At 38.8% G+C, this 17,917-nt stretch overlaps 1 protein-coding gene across 1 annotated transcript; it reads left to right on the forward strand.

The window, feature by feature from the left end:
* Positions 1-4,065, forward strand: cdkn1bb (cyclin dependent kinase inhibitor 1Bb). Its single transcript, XM_028450005.1, has 3 exons — positions 1-609; positions 688-789; positions 2,770-4,065. Exons 1-2 carry the CDS (start codon positions 225-227, stop codon positions 783-785), a joined length of 483 nt encoding a protein of 160 aa, XP_028305806.1. The 5' UTR covers positions 1-224; the 3' UTR covers positions 786-789; positions 2,770-4,065.
* Positions 4,066-17,917: the final 13,852 nt, after the last annotated feature.

Genomic DNA, 17,917 nt, shown 5'->3' on the forward strand with positions numbered 1-17,917 from the left:
AATCATGATCCCTCCCAGTCCGCCATAGTGGTCGGTGCTTTGACAGTTTTCCGCTGTCTCTCCGGCATCAGACCGAAAGAGCTGCACCGGCTCCGGGGAATGATCTACGGAGCCCACCGCCGGCCGTCTCCCTGCATGGCATAGCCTCCTTTCATCTGTTCCTGGACCCCTAGCTGAGACACGGAAGTACCGTTGTCCTTCTATATTCGCGGCGTTGTGAGAAAATGTCCGATGTTCGCCTGTCTAACGACAGCCCGACGCTGGGGCGGACTGAGCCCCGGGTGTCGGAGCACCCCAAGCCGTCAGCCTGTCGCAACCTCTTCGGCTCGGTGGACCACGACGAGCTAAAGCAGGATTTAAAGATACACCTGCGGGACCTGGAGCAGGCTGCGTCCTCCAAGTGGGGCTTCGACTTCGGCCGCCACAAGCCTCTGTCCAACGGCCGGCTGGACTGGGAGCTGGTGGACTGCACGGAAGTCCCGGACTTTTACCGGGAGAAAGGCGCGTGTCCGCCCGGGAATAACAACGTGGATCTTAACGGGAATCATAGCTGCCTTTTGGTAGCTCTGGGTGAGAGCACCGAGCTGGGGAAAAGACCTGCGTGTCCCGGTACGAGCGCCGAACCCGGAGCTTTACTTTACCTTGCAACACACCTCCTAGTTACCGACTGTGTTTGTGCTTTTACAGATACTACGGTCCAAAATAAGAGGTCTCACACCATACCGGACGACTGTTTGCGTCTCAGCCACTCCACAGAGCACACACCCAGGAAGAGGCAGACGTGAGACGGTAAGAAACCCCCGTACGGGCCGGTTAACGGGGACTCAGCCTTATGCAACCATGGCGGACTGTTTACGCCTTTTTAAACACATCCCTGCACCAGTGTTTAACTTAAGGTTCGCGGACCTAATCTGGCCGCCCGTGGATCCAATTCGTCTGTTTTTGCATAAAGTGCAAAATAAGAAATAAGATAACTTATTTAATTAATTTCTATTTATCTGTAACGGAATGCTTTATATATATATATATATATATATATATATATATATATATATATACATACTAAATGCATTGCATTATATATGTAAAACTCAGGCACACTGTTAAAACTGAATATCTTCTTTATTTTTATTTTTAAAAAGTTCTTCGAGAGAAAACTGGCTTTGACACCACCTTAAAAAAGAAATCTGTTTAGTGTAAAACATTAGGTCATAGTGTCAATGCTGTCTGCAAAAAAGAAAATAGAAGTGAACAAAAAGACACTAGTCATATGTACTGAGGTATGCTGTAAAATGACCCAAACAAGGCCAGAGAAAAAGGCTTTCTAAGGTCAAATAAAAATGGTCTAAAATGGCCAAAAAAAACAAGCTGTGCATGATTCCAGCTGTTGTGCATCAGCAGGCTGCTGTATGTGGCTCTCATTTTACTACTTAAATGATTATAATGTTGCAAAAACCTACAGGTGATTTTTATTCTCCAGCATGTTATTGGAGGTTACAAAGAAGTGTACACGTATTCAGTCAAACACATGCATGTTGTTTTTAGGGCCTGCAGGGAAAGTCCGTTCCTGTTTCAGGGCCTTTTTTCTGCAGAGCTGAGTAAACAAGAGACGCCACAACAGTGTAGTAGTAACACGTCAGCAGCCACTGCCCTCAGCACAGAGAGGGAAGGGGCTGGTCCACACACACACTGCACAACACAGGGTGTAACTTACGACACACATCTGTCACCGCCTGTGCACACAGAGGCCGTGCTTTGCTTCTATTCCATTGGGTTTGTTGGTCAAGGTGAAGGTTGGTTACTCTGAGAAGTGAGACAGGTTTAGGTCTTAATTCTAGTAAAATTATACACGTCAAACTTTTTTTTTTCACATGATTATTTAATTTTTTGTATAATAGTAACTTCCTCTGCCTACCAATTTTCCCATTGTGGGACTAATAGTCTAATAATAATCAGAATTCTCTATGTAGTTCCCATAATTCTCTTGCAATTTCCACTTTGTGTTACCATTGTAACTCATTTGTTTGGATGAAACACTTAAAATTTAGCAAAATCACTCGCCTACAATGTTGCAAATATTAGTACTTTTTATGAGTAATTTATTTGTGATGATGTAATAATTGTCTGTTAATATTGTAGTAATAATAGTAGTTTTGTTGCTTCTTATAACATTATAGAGCTGACACTGTGATTTGAACTATTCAAGTACAGAAAAGGTCCTAAACCTGTCTATCAACCTTGGGCTAGCCTAAAATTTCTAGTAATTAATGGGGGGGATTAAAATTTTATTTTTGAAATTGTGTAATTATTTTACAAATTAAAAAATCACATTTTTAGACGACTGTATTCTACACTTTCACTCTGTCGAATATAATTGGAGTTTATAATAAAATGCAGTATAAAAATATCTGAGCTGGCAACTGTATTTGTAACACAATGTAACAAACTTGATCAAAAACTAATTCTAAAAAGAAAAAAGTCTTTGGGGTCGTCAGAAATTGTTATCACAAGGGGTCACAACCCAAAAAAGGTTGAGAAGCACCGTTGTAACCTAAAACCGCAGAAAGGTCAAATAACTTTTAGGGATTGAGCACTGTTGTAATCCAGTGAAACGTGGGATTATCAGCACCACTTTGCTGGACCTTTACAAGAACATGTTCTCTCTAGTATTCTATTCACGCTCCTATTACTGCATTACCTCCATTTTTCTTGCAGATAATATCCCTTTCTCCCAGTTTACCCTAATGCTTGTTCTGTGTTGTCCTTCAGAGCTGAAGACGTATCTTCCTCCTCTCCTTTGGGGCTATGGAGGATGATTCTGCGTAGCATTGGAAACATATCAGCTCCCTGAAGGCGGGGGATGCCGCCGCTGAAGCACTGAACATAAACACTAAAGTTGTGGCACTCGATTAAAAGTTACTGCCTCTAAAAGCAGTGGATGTAGCAGCGTGCAATTAGGTTTGATTTCCTGTTTTGCTCCTTTTTTTTTTTTTTTTACTACCTGTGTACATAAATATAAATATATACTATTTTCTCTGCATATGTAGCACATAAGAAAGCATTATGGTTTAAAAACAAACCCTTTTATATAGAAAAGGTGTGGCTTTTGATTTGACTTGAAAAATGATAGTTTAGTTAATGTCGTTATCTCCTGAAAGGCTGTGTGACGTTTTCAGTCCCTAAATGCTACAATTTAAACAAAATCATGGTTTCTAAAGTGTGTCTTCACGCTGACGTTTTACCAAATGGGTAGTGAAGAATGGTACAAACGTCTTTAAATTCTGTTCTCCTCCTTCTGGTCGTTGCTTTTCACTGAGTGCAAGATTAAAGAAAATTGGCCAATATTACAGTAAGTTTAGCTTGAATCATCCAATATTTATTTTTTATTTGGAGTCACTTTTTGCACGAGTTGGATCCAGGACTGATCTTTTTTCCAAGCTGTGCAGTGCTGTTTGTTGTGTTTATGGAGTTCTGAGGTACTTGGGGATATTAAAAGATGGAGACCACACTAACTTCAGAGGTTGCTTTCCTACACTGATACTTTCTGCAGAGGATTTAATTTGTCCTACAAAACCAAATACTTGGTTGCTTCAGTGCTCCTGAGTTGACTTCACATCATGCTCCTTTAGGATACCAGCTTTTCCTCCACGTCGTTGGCCTGCTGACGATGCATCTGTGAGCGTCTAAACGCGTCCTTTGTGTGCCTGAAGTGTGGTTTCATTCAAAACGAGACGAAAACCAGCTCGTCTCAGAGATGCAGTCCCACATCTGTGTGTTTGTGTAAATCTTTGCAACGTACTTCTGTACATAATTTTTGTAAAAACACTGAGAAATTATACTAACTTATTTATGTTGAGCTTTTTTGATGTAGAATAAATAAAATGGGTTTTTGATTACGGTTATCCAAAGTGGCATTTTACTTTGTAATTGTCTTTTTTTTTTTTTAAAAAAATAAAATAAAAAGACATTTTTGGTAGGTTTTCTTAACCATATGGTTGCAAACTGAGCCTGAGAAAAATGTATGATGTGCATTTTGTGATGTTTGGTTATAAAATATGTTGCAATCAATTAAACAAGAAAAAATTACATTTCAAGTTGTTTGTGGGTGTTATATTGTTCCTCCCTGAAAATCAAATGTATCAGTCCTATATACGTGCACATGGAATTCCTTCTTTGCTTTAAGTCTAGTTATGGGATTTAAACCAGCAACCCTCTGATCATCTTCTCAGAAGATTCTAATTTGTATAGCAGAGTGCACACAAAAAGCACATGGTTGTGTGTGAACAATTGACTATTTAGTGTAATGTAATTCTTACAGATATAATAAAGATGTTTTTGTGTAATAAAAAACAAAATTTAAACTTCGGAAATTATAAATGTCCCACATTGACTTTGATTTTCTAGAAACTCAAAATATTCCAAATGTTGATGTCCAGTAAGAAAAATGTGTGTAGTCTGATAAGCTGATGGAGTAAAAGACAAACTGGAAGGACCTTATGTAATACCACTCTAAAACACTCAATATTTACCCTTTCACACACCCATGGTCAGTAGTACCTACATCAGTAGGTACTACTGATGTAGTGCAGGAATGCAGAGTCAGGCTTTTCATTTAATGATACTAAATGTAGCAGTCGCACCTCCTGAAACCAATAAACTTCACACACACAAAAAGAAAAAGATGGCCATAATAAAATATATAATTTAAGAATTGTGTTTTTTATTGTTCATGCAGAGCAACTGTTGTGAGCCTCCTGTCTCTGTCTGCAGTGGATTGGCCACACGTGGCACATCTGCCATAAAAACCCAAATTAGAGCTTTAAGTCTGCAGATTTTTCCTACTTCCTCTGCGTGCCACGTAAACAGGAAGACACCTGCTGCAGAGTTTCCAAGCATATAAGCTCTGAGGGGAGGGGGCGGGTGGGGGGGTGGTAGTGCGTGCGTCAAGGATGGTTGGGGGGGCAGTGGGGGTGGGGAGCATCTCTTGTCTAGAAGTGTGCAGGTGGGTTACTTCTGCTGAGCCGTCCACCCCCACTCTGTGCACGGTCCATTGTCCCAGTGTGTGGGGCTTTGTGCACAGGGCCATTGTGGGGGCCACTGCCGACCACTGTTGTGTCTGGGACTTCTGTGCTCAGACAAAAGGACCGTCTACGAGCCCCCAAACAGCAGACTGACTGACTGACTGCAGAATTGTAATTTCCTTTGTACCAGAAGTCTTTCAGAAGTTAAACATTTTGTCAATTATAGTACACATATCAATTTCACTGTGTAATAATTCCAAATTGGAACTTATTTACAATTAAAAGGGGATTTTCAAAACCTTGAAAGTTCAGCTCTCGTCTCTCCCGGGCATTGGATTCCTCCACACCTCTGAAGCTGTGCTGTGGTATCTGCAGCAGATTCTTATAGTCAGGGGTGTCTTACTTGGTGGAGGTAATATTTTCACCGGCTTCTTTTAATTATTTTTCTTTTTGTGCTTAACGAATTGTGACAAAATTGTACCTTAACATAGACCATACACAATGGAAGATGCTATTCAATTTGGGAGGAGAATATACTGATTCTGCATTAGTTAACAAAATAAAAACAGAAAAATTTCTATATATCTCATATTTGGCATAATTTCAATAATCCATATCTTGTTTTATAATGATTGATCTCTATGAAATCTGATTCAGTTATGTTGGGGTAGTTCCTCAAACCCCATACTGAGTTTAATCCAGATTGGATCCAGATTACACATTTCATTGTAAATGTAATATAGGGGAAATAATGGGGGTGCCCATCTGGGGATAGAAACTTCTTCAAAGGTTTTAAAGTGTGAATAATCATGATACCATGACCAGGATCACTGATCACTGTGAATACAGTATCTGGCAAAGAGGAGATTTGGAGCTTAGTGGAGGTTTGTGCTTTTGTTAGTAAATGTTTCTCTGCAATGACTTCATGCAAACTCATCCTGCGTGTTTGATTGGATGCTATAATCGGCCAAATTTGTTTCACACACCTGCTTCAACAGCAGAAAGTTGTTAGGTTGAGCCTGAGAAGAACAAACTTGTTTGTCGTGCACATCGTAGACACGTTAGATTGGATGCAGATGTAGGAATTTGGACACCAAGTTAACACTTGACTTAACTGTTTGCTGTGTTCCTCGTACCACACCAGGAAAGAACGAGTGCTCTGTGCACTGTGCCAAACATGTATGTTTGGTTATGGTGTGTAAGATCTCTGCAGCACTTTATCAACAGTTAAATGCATAATGCATTCTTCTCAACTATTCTTTACTTTTTTGACTATTTTCACCTATTACTAACACTATTAGAAAAGGAGTGGGAGGAAATATAATCTCGTAATTACAACTCTAATCACACAAGCGAGTCTGAAAATGGATGGATGGACTTTAATCATATACTCGTACTATAGTTATCAATACATTTCAAATTTTTATCTTAAGCTAAATGTGTCTTAAAGCACACCCTTCACAAATACCCCTTAAAGCTGCTGTAGGTGAGACTTTTTTTTTAATTATCAGATAAAAGCATAGCTTTAAAAAATGTGTAAAAGGTTGAGATTGCTGCTTGAAAGTTTGTTTTGATCTCCAACATAATCAGTCTTATTAACATTGCTAATAAAGTTTTGGAAATGCATTGTGGGATGTGGAGTCCAGTGGACAGATGCAAGAAGATACAATAGTTTTTACTTCATTCTTACAGTGATTTTTTTGTGTTTTCCCCTAGAAACACTTTGAAAGTGACTTCCAAACTCATTTCTGGTGTTTTCACTGAAAGTTGTGGTAAAAACAATGGCCAATGTTTATCACCGACGATGGTGATTCCCTCACCATCATTCCATTTCTTCAATTCCCATATAGTTTTGTTATTTCACTAAAATCGAAATTCAAGGACAAGATTAATGACAGGAACCTAGTAATAATGTTATGATTTGCACATTATACACAGCTAGTGTATGCATGGGAAGGGAGAGTGATTCAATTCATGTTGGAGTTCCTCAGGCACAAGAAACAAAAATCCTGTTAAAAGCAGGTACGTTCCTAAAGTGATTTAACTGCTCTAAAGTCTGCATCGATTTGCCATAAGTGAACCAAAGTCTACACCAAAGTCTAAAGTGCATCCGAGACGCATATTCTACATCCCTTGAAATCAACAGTCCCGGACCATTTCCAATTGATTTCAGCTCTGACAGAGGGCTGACTGTCAGACTGCAGTGCTGCAGTGCGAGTATAGTAAAAAAAAAAAGACCATAAAACATGAAAAATGTCTCAACTGCAGTCATGAATTAGTGAGGAGAGGCAGATGTCTGTGGATGTGAGTAGAAACTCACTGGAATCAGTGTATTGACGAGGTCATATCTTCAACAAGAGCAGGGATATCAACTCTAACTTTTTGTCACTTTAGGGTGATTCCAAAAGGGCATTGCAAATGCAAATTGAGCTCAATCATTGTGTTAGAATTATCAGCTGTTCTCTACCATTCAGAGTCTAGGACTATCCCACTGTGGAAACAGCCTCAGTCCAACTTGTTCTCCTTCTCTAAAAGAGTTTGTTCCAATGTTTTTTAAGCACTGAGCACTAACCAACACCTGACTTCTTTTTGACCCTACTTTCCAGTGCGTGGCCTCTCTCCAAGTGCCTCTTCAATAAAATGGCTTTCTTTAGGTTTAAGGTGTTACGATGTAAAGCTTTTGCCTATAACTGAGCCACAAGTGTCCAAAAACTGACTCCACACACTTCACAGATTTCCCAGAGGTCACTCCAAAGTTCTCCTCAGAGAAGAAACATCTTTTCTCTTACTGCAGGAATGTCCCTGAAAGCATTCCCATAACACTCCATCACAGGAGTCTGAACAATACCTCGGCAAACTAGAGGAAATTCCAGGGAGCCAGTCAATCAAAGACATGATTGGCTCTTCCATGCTCCATCTTACATTTGCCAGGAATTCACACTTCCTCACTACACAGACAGAAACTGGTTATCTTTTCCTGTAAACCTCCCTGCACATAATATAAAGCCACAAGTTCCTCTCTTTGTTTTCTGCACTGGCCACAATGTACGCTATCCAGCTGTGAGTGACGGCAAAGGACAGAACACTTTCTAAACCTGTGGTTCACGCTAAATTAATTTCTTCTACCAATCAGAATTTTCTTTCCAAAAAAAAGTCAATACTCTTTATATTTCCAGTCCCATAGAGTCTATTTGTCTTCCTTGAGTAATCACTACATCACAGTTTGTAAAATATGTCGACCTCCACAAGTGTGTGTTTAAAGTGTTGTTAATTTGTTTGCCTGTTTGCAGGATTACATCAATAGTATTAAACAGATTTGGACCAAATTTTAACCAAATATAGACATTATGCCATGAAAGATTCCATAACATTTTGGAGAAGATCCAGATCAATAAACTGATTCTGGATCAGTTTCAAAAATTGAAAAATCCCTATCTTTCATCGTTGGCAAAATTTCAAAAATTAATATCTTCATTCATAAATGATCTATCCTTCTGAAATTTGACTCAGTTATGTTGGGTTGGTTCCCCAATTACTACACATATTTTAATCTGGATCGGATCAAAATTGCACATTTTATTGATATTTTTTGGAAAAACTGGAGGTCTCCACTAAACCTACTGTAGGGATATTGTTAGTTATTATAAGCTGGCCTATAAAATAGAAACATGATCCTATGAAAAGTAATGAAAATGAAAGGAAAAAAAAGTCTTGCGTGTTTAAATGTTGAAGTTACTGCTAGGCATCCTTTGTTATCTTACCCTCTAAATAAAGAGAAACAGTGAAAATGTAGTCTTTAAGAAGTGCTTTACATGCTTGTAGCCCTTCAGATTATTCACTACCTTTGAAGTAGCTCACAGTATCAGCAAGGTTGGTGACCCCCTGATTCACATACTGTACATGTTGTGATGATAAATAAATGTCCTTGTAACAATCACATTGCCCATTTATTGTGTTTGAAGAGGCTGTGCTTGTTAAAATGCAGTGGATTTTATTTTGTTAAGGGTGATGTAAATCAAAGGGTCAAACCATTTAAAGAGCGACTATGTTCATATTTGAATGGGCCCTAGGCTGCTTTGTTTAACTGGAAAGTTTGATCCAGAGCTCACAAAAGTTGAGAACTGCTGCCTTAGCACTAGCCTTAGAGAGGACAAAATGTAAAGAAGGAAAAAAATAATGAAACTTCTCATTATCAGACCAATAAATAGTGGTTGTGTTTGAAATCGCATTCAAACATACTACCCATACTAATGACGTCAAAATGAGTATGTAGTGCGTTCACATTAGATATCTATAGATAGATTGAGTATGTGAGTTTATCAGGACATTTCACGGAAGGCATGATGCAAAGTGAGCAATGTAAAATCGTCCTGGGACCGGCTTCAAGCTAAGAGTCAAACATCTCATTTTCTAAACAAAAGCATCTCTTGTTGTCTTCCATTAGTTTTTAACACTTTTGTAAATAGGGCTCTTGTTTTGAAGTTATCCGGAAGTTTTGTCAGTAGCACAATGGAGGATCTTAGAACATCTCCCAAATGTTGGCATGAAATGAGTTTTTGCGTGTTTTATGGATCAAATGACCACATGTTGATGTTCTACTTGGTCATTTTCTCACTTATAATGTTTTCAGAACTTATAAAGGTGGAGAATCAACAGTTATTTAGCAACAGTGTGCTTCTGGTTTTTCTCGTTGTGGGTTCGAAAAGCATCTTGGGAAACTTGGAAGTATATTTCAGTGGGAACGATCATCATCCTCATCATACTAATAGTCTATAGTAGACAGTATATACTCATTGAGTTTGTATTGTCTATAGTACAGAGTTTGCCATTTCGAACACAGCTTATGTGAAGGCCTACCTTTAACCCTCTGACAGCAGTTCACTTCTCCTGGTGTTGCTGAATGTGGATAGATTTTTTTCAGTAGCTTGTATCAATAGAAGAAAAACTAAAACAAGTTGAATCCTAATGTCAGTGTGGTGTGAGTCTGGCGATGATTGACAGGCAGGGAAGACAGGTCAGAGGTCAGAGATGCTGCTAAACATCCAGTGTGACTCTGCAGCAGGGCTGAGAGGGAGCGGACGACTGGGAGAGTGTGTCTGTGCATGGGGTGGGGGGTGTGGGGTGGAGGTGGGTGGTTGCTTTTGCTCATTAAAGCAGCACACCTGCAGCCTATCAAAGAGCCCTTATCTGTTATCGATCCAAATCTGCTGAAGCATGCGGCGTGCAGAAGCAGCAGGCTGTGCTGACCAGTGACCAGGCACATTCCCAGTAATCCTGTCAGGAATGCTCAGAGATGAGCTCTGGTGCAGCTGCTTTGGCACCTGAAGCTCCAACATCTGGTCCAAGATGATATACATGACAAAAAATAAAATACAAATAAAACAATAAATCAATAATTACAGACCCCTTAATAACAACATTTAAATTGGATCTTTTTAACATTTTGTAAAAAAGAAGTTTAAATAGTTAAAAAATATAATTTCCTATTGTGTATGTTTGTTTTTTAAACTTATGAATAAATGTATGCAGTCCTCCATTTGACACTCCTGTGTTTCGATTAACAGAACGTGTTTGTACTGTCATCTCTCACGTAAACTGACTCTACTTCATGTTGTCAGTGCAAATTTACAGTCGCTGCTGTCATCCGCATCCAAGTTAAATACTGTGTGTGTGACTCTTTAAGCTCAGACACAGGTCTGTCGTTCCAGGATGTGAGGCATATCAATACAATTATCTTTCTGTTACATCTGTGCACACAGAAGCTCTCCACATACATGATTCCAAACAACTAACCAAGCAAATACAGATTTTAAAAGAATATCTTTACCCTGAGCAGCAGAAGTGGCCCTGGTGTCATGTTAACTATACATGCAGTCTGCAACTCTCATAAAAGTGATTTTTTTGTCATATTTACTAAAGCTGTCACTATGTACGGACAGCTTCACACAAACTAGTAGTTTGTGTGAAAAAAACAAGCTCATTGAGTCCCTCCTGCTGCTCTTGCAGCCTCTGGCAGATTGTCAGAATGCACCGCGACCGAGCAAAAAGAACCAATCAGAGCCAGGATTGTGTTTGATGGACTGTCTGACAGCTGTTGCTCACAGGCCACGCCCCTTTCCCGGAGCTGGAGCGCCATCTTTTTTACAGTGTATGGTCTGAAGGAGTAGAAGATGGAATTGGTGAATTTTCTGCTTGAAAGGTAATTACTGCTGCTTGATTTACATTATGTTTGATATGTAATTGTTACACTAGAACTCTGTAATGCATGTGTTGTTTGTGTGTGTGCAGCAGCCTCCGTGTGGCTGCTGTAAGTGACACTGAGTTGTTGCTGCTGCTGCTGAGGTGTGTGCACATAGAGAGAGAGAAGCGCTGCAGTAATATGTTTTTAACAGAGCATGTTATATTACTGTAATGTTGCTGTCGGACTAACGTTAGCTTGTTAGCTCCTCTGAGGGAGGGACTTTGGAAAGTTTAGAGGCAGTGCAAGAGAGCAGCGGGGAGGGAGGGGGAGAGAGGGATCTGAAAGTTGCAGACTGCACCTTTAAAGTGCTGAAAAGATAGCAGTGTGTAAACACATGCCTGATGAAAAGAGGTCAATAAATTTACTGTTTACCATGCAAGTTCACTCATGCACACGCACATTCACTCACCAAAAGGCAGTGTTGTGCCACGTTAACTGAACTTGTTCATATTTTGGAGGAATGTGAATTGAACATATTGTATTTATGCCTGATGAAAGTTATTGTGGGCGCGTTTGCATGTTCTCCATGTGCTTGTGCATTCTTCCTCCCACCATCCAAAAATATGACTGTTAGGTTGATGGAGTTTCTAGATTCCATATAGTAGAAAATGTGAGTGTGAGAAAAGTACTGTAATGGTTTAAGTCCTACTTGGAAGAGCAAAGTTATTTTGGACCCCTTCTGTTTAGCCTTTATATGCTTCCTTTAGGACACATTCTACAGAACTGTAAGGTTGATTATCAGAGCTACGCAGATGACACACAACTATATCTATCACTGAACCCAGATGACTATGGTCCCATTGAGGTGTTGTGTGACTGCTTAGAAAAAGTAAACTGGTGGATGAGTGAAAACTTCACAAATCATGACAAGATGGAGGTGATTGTCTTTGGTAACAAGGAAAAGAGGACTGCTATCAGCAAGTATCTTGAGTCTCAATCTTTAAAAGCTAAAGACCAAGTCAAAAACCTTGGTGTTCTGATTGACTCAGATCTTACATTCAGCAGTCAGATCAAATCTATCACTAAAACAGCTTCTACCACCTAAAGAACATCTCCAGAGTGAAAGGTTTAATGACTCAGAAAGATCAGGAGAAACTGGTCCATGCTTTTATCTCCAGCAGACTGGACTATTGTAATGGTCTTCTGACAGGAATCCCCCAAAAGAGCATCAAACAGCTACAGCTGGTTCAGAACGCTGCAGCTCAGGTCTTAACCAGAACAAAGAGGTCAGAGCACATTACTCCAATTTTAAAGTCTATACACTGGCTCCCAGTCAGCCTCATAATAGACTTTAAAGTTCTGCTGCTGGTGTATAAATCTGTGAATGGGTTTGGTCCAGAATACATCAGTGACATGTTTGTCAGGTATGAACCCAGCAGGTCTCTCAGATCTATGGACACAGGTCAGATAGTGGAGCCCAGAGCTCACAGTAAACATGGTGATGCTGATTTTAGTTGTTATGCTGCAAAGAAGTGGAGCAAACTGCCAGCAGAGCTGAAGTCAGCATCTAATGTGAACATTTTTAAATCAAAGTTAAAGGCACTTTTTTCTTGTTTGCCTATGACTGACAGCAATGTTTTTAATCACGTTATTGTTGATAATGTTTTTACTGCTGATTTTAAATGTTTTTACTGCTGTTAATGTTCCCCAGTGACCCTGAAAAGGAGATATTACTAATAAATGTTTTTATTTATATTCTGTAAATTGAAATTTCAGAGGATCTGCTCATGTGACACTGCAGCAGTCCTCTGAGATGTCCACCATCACATCCCTGAAGTCCATCTAGCCCAGAGGGGGCAGGGCCTAGTGAGCCGACATGTGGTTCAGGAAAACCTAATAAGATCAAAGGTCAAATGGATCTATCTGACCTTGTGGCCTTTGGCAGTTTTTTTATCCCATGGGGTGATGTCGCCCCGTTCAGACCAAATAGCACAGGGGTCAAAGGGCATAATGTATCTGTAGATGCAGTGAAAAGAGTTTTCTAATGATTTGGGATGTGAAAGGACACAAACAGATGAATTCTTAAATTTTCCCATAAGAAGAGCATGAAACACTAGTCCATGTATACATATACTTATATACATTGTCAAGCTTAACCTCTTAATAAGGGTTGACAACTCCGTTGAAATGTACTTTACATCCCACCAGCATTGAATGTGTGTGCTGTATACTTTGTGTTGTATCTATTATGTTATATGATGTAATGTGAAGCTATTTTGATTTCTCAAATAGAGGACACGTGGCCCAACCTTAGTGTAGCCTACTGAAAATATTCACTGAAATGGAAATCCTGTTATGTTCCACCAACATCTACGGCGAGCTGAGATAAAATAGACATTCACAATAGGGCAACAGAAAATAAAAAAATGTCTATGTCCATTTGCCTAAATTTACAACAAAAACAAACAAAGCAATAGACGAGAAAACTTTTAGTTTAGTTTTTTTTAACCTCCAAATCAAGATAAGCTATCCATCCATCCATCCATCCATCTTCATACCCGCTTATTCCCATTTATCAGGGTCGCGGGGGTCTGCCGGTGCCAATCTCCGGCTCTCATAGGGCGCTGGGCGGGGGTACACCCTGGACAGGGCGCCAGTCCCAAGATAAACTAATAAAAAAAAAATTATTTAAAAAGAAAAATTGATAAAAGCTTAAGAAAGTCAAACTTTATACAGGAATGTCACTTTATAAAGACTGTTCCTCATCAGCAACACAGAAGCATCAGTCACTTTAAAATAAAACAAAAACAAAAGGACTCTTAAAATACAAAACAAATTAGTATTTCATTCGCTAAGTTAGTGCCTTATATTCATTTACTTGCGTTTAATACAAGTCCATGCACATTTGTTGTTGCTGCTGTTGTTGCTTTTTCAAAATGCACATCTTTGGACAGTATCTGAAATGTTTTGGAAATCTGCCCTTTTGTTTTTATCTTTTATATTCTGTATATATTTTAAAATCTTTCTACTGTTAGTTTACACCATGGCTCAAAGAGAAAAGTTATTTTTCAATTTTAATGTATGTCCAGCACATGTTGAAAAATTGACACTAAAGATGCAAATACTGAACTTCTACTGACAAAGTTTTTAGTGCTTTTGCTTTTGACCCAGGGAATATGGGTCTGTGGTCACATTTTGGTCTATTATGACCTCTCAGTTATAGTTGTCAGTTATAATCATCAACATTAAAGGAAATATACTCTATATGTCAGTCTGTGTGAAATGAATGTATACATTATACAAGTTTCACTTTTTGAATGGAATTACTGAAATAAATCTACCTTTTCATGATATTCTAATCGTATGACCAGCACCTGTATGTCTGTTTTCCCTAATTCTGTTGTTTCTGAACACAGTGGCTGCTTTGATGCCATCCCTCTCATGTGAAATTACAATGATAATATTATTTTATCTAACAGAAACAGATTAATTGTATAGGAAAATGATGACAGGGTTATGGTACAGAGGACAAAGTCTGTCCATATTAATTCAATAAAGGATGTGTAGTTTTAATGGTCACTTTTAGGATAAATCTTTTTTAAAGGATTGTTGGCAACCCTACTCCCAATCGTGTCTATGAAGGTTTGCATATCCAAACGTTATCCCTTTAAACCAGCGATTCTCAACTGCAGGGTCGGGACCCAAAAGTGGGTCGCAGACCTGTGCTGGGTGGGTCGTAGACAGCTGGTCAAAAATCAACAAATCCTTAATGTCTCTCAAGTTGGACTTTTCTTTTTATTTTAAAGAACTTTTTCTTTTGACAAGCATGCTTAAAATGCATGTTGCAAGGAAAAATATATAGATTTATGTTTTTAAAAATATTATTTATGTGTATGTTTTCAACAGCTATTTTTGAAAAACTAAATTTAAATGGTTGAATTCCAAATAAAAAATTTTTAAAAATGGTTTAATGAAATGTGGGACCCAGGGTGAGACCAGATGAGAACCCCTGCTTTAAACCAGGAAGCAGTGAGGTATTGCACCATAATACATTTCAAAGATGCAAATTAAAATTTGTTGAAATACTCTTTAACAGTATTTGGTTTATTGTTATCTGCTGAGCATCATCATTAGTTTGGTTCTACTTCTGGGGCACAGAGCGAATGGGAGTCAATGGAGGGGATTCTGTCAGCTCACCTGAGGTTCATTGTACCGTAGTTTTGTAGTGGTGGCGTCTGACTACAACGCATTGTGTGTGGCTCTTAAAACAACTGTACTAGTTGTTTTCATGTCCCACGGAGCACTCATCTAATACACAAATGGTTATGGCTTTGATCATTTCCTCTGTAGGTGACTACCAGTGACGTGCCGTGACCACTAGGGTTGGGTAGGCAGGGCGCTGCAAATCAAGACCACCAATGACAATTTCATATGTTTCAGCTGGCAAGTGGTAATCTAACAAAATCAAGATCATAAAACACCATTTAAGAAACGAACAATTATTTAAATATAGCCTCCATACTCTCCCAACACAATACAATATATCTCATGATGTGTTGGAAACACAGAAACATGGAGAAAATGTCAATGACAACTACCTTTTGTACCATTCACTGTGGAAAGTACAAACAATTTTCTGACCTTAACGTTTGCTGAAGGTCTGGTAGCTCAGGTGTTGGTCTCCCATCTTTTAAAAGCTGTTGTTTTTCCTCGAAAGAAAATTGTGAAAATTTCTTTATTGTCTCTAGTGCTGTCATCCTGCCTGTAGTGTTATCCCGTCCACTAGCTAGAGAACGTAGCAGCGGCCATGCTGTATCAATTCACTATTGCAATGTGAACATACATATAGCATTTAACATAGCACGGTTACGTCCAAAGGCGTGAGAGTGACTTGTGCAGCGTCTTTGCCGTACGAGGAAAAAGCAGTGTTTATTCATTTGGGCTATGAAAAGCACAAAATGCTGACACTTTCAAACTTATAGATACTGTAGGCTATCGGAAATAGAAAAATAAATTATGATTATATAATAATAAGTGACCATGCCCCACCTTGGCATACTCAAAAAGTATTTGACCCTTACTTAATTATACCATGTAAAATAATACTACATATATTAGGTGTTTAAGTGGCTATCCTCTAGGTTTGGAAACTCATCACAGTTTCTCTCTTTAATCACACACAAACAAATATGAAATCATGTCAATCACCTCATCATGCATTAAATAATTCTTGATATATATATATATATATATATATATATATATATATATATATATACAAAACCCAGATTTTTACCAGAACAGTAAAAAAAACATATATTTTTTAAATATGCACCTTTATTTGACACTGAAACAGCTTTGCAGATGGTGCTCTATACCTTCCAATTGTTTGGACCGGGATGTAAACATAAGAGGTTTTTTTTTGTCCTGTGGCTAAAAACCTACGTTTTGGCTTTGTCATTTGGTGAGCAAGGGGGCGCTAACTGCCTTTACATTTCCTTGGAAATGTGGCAAAATCTAAGGAGCACAATAAAATATGGTAATGGAAACACGTGAATAAAAACAAAAAACACTCAAATATCGCTTAAATGTTTTCACGCTTTCATGATGAGATTTTTCAGACATTTCAATATTGAAATGCATCACAAAAGTGCAATGGGAACACCTTTTTCGCAATTACACGTCACAGAATGTGACTTACCTGGTCACACGTTTTTTCACTTCACTTTGCCCGTCCTTCCTTCTTCCAGCCTGCTTCTTGCTCTTTTTCACTTGGCTTCTTCACATAATTTTTTTTCTCATCAAGATAATAGACATCTTCATGATGATCCTCATATTACATCACAGATATTTATGATTAGCAAAGTATTAAATTGTTGTCAGTAGACCATAACGCAATTGTGAAAAATTAGCAATGTTGTAAACCATATTATCATTATTCCTCGTTTATACTTTAACTTTATTAAATGTGATATGATATGGTGTGATATCAAATGGTATGACATGACTGTGCTGTATATGGCTCTATCCAAAAAACTTATATAACCTTTAAATGACTTTTGTTAATATTAATCATCCTCATTCTTATTCCCTCACTCTAGTCACTCTCTGAGTCATTATATCAGCGTGTGTGTGTGTGTGTGTGTGTGTGTGTGTGTCTGTCTGTCTGTCTAGAGGGTGTCCAACAACTGTTGTCCAGGCAACTGCTGTCCTCAGTTATTTTTGGGATGGCTCTTGATGGAGCGGCCGCATCAGCTGCTGAGACATATACAATGTGCCAAAAGCCACACACATTTCTGTTTCATACAGCGCACACACCCCTGGGCCCTCCAGGCAGGTGGTCCATGAGCCCTGCCTCTCCTTTCAGCTGTTTTTGGAACCATTGGACAACAGTAGAGGAGAATCACCAAAACCTCAATCATCTCAGTCAGAGAAATTTGTTTTTAACACAAACCTGTACAGTGCCCGTCGGAAGTATGTGTTCATGAGGGAGCTTGAGTAGAGTTGTCAATTAAAATAGTGTGTGCGATTTCCCTGGTTTAATTCTATGGGACACGCACATGATAAATTGATAAAGTTTGCACCAATTTAGGTAGGTTTAGGTAGAATCTGATAAAAGACATAAATTCATACAAGTGCAGGGGTGCTTATCATCCGACGTTAGTAATTAATATACTAACAGATGTAACTTATCGAACAGACTGATAATAACTTT

Source organism: Gouania willdenowi, chromosome 6 (genome assembly GCF_900634775.1).
Source record: "Gouania willdenowi chromosome 6, fGouWil2.1, whole genome shotgun sequence".
Classification (NCBI taxonomy): domain Eukaryota; kingdom Metazoa; phylum Chordata; class Actinopteri; order Blenniiformes; family Gobiesocidae; genus Gouania; species Gouania willdenowi.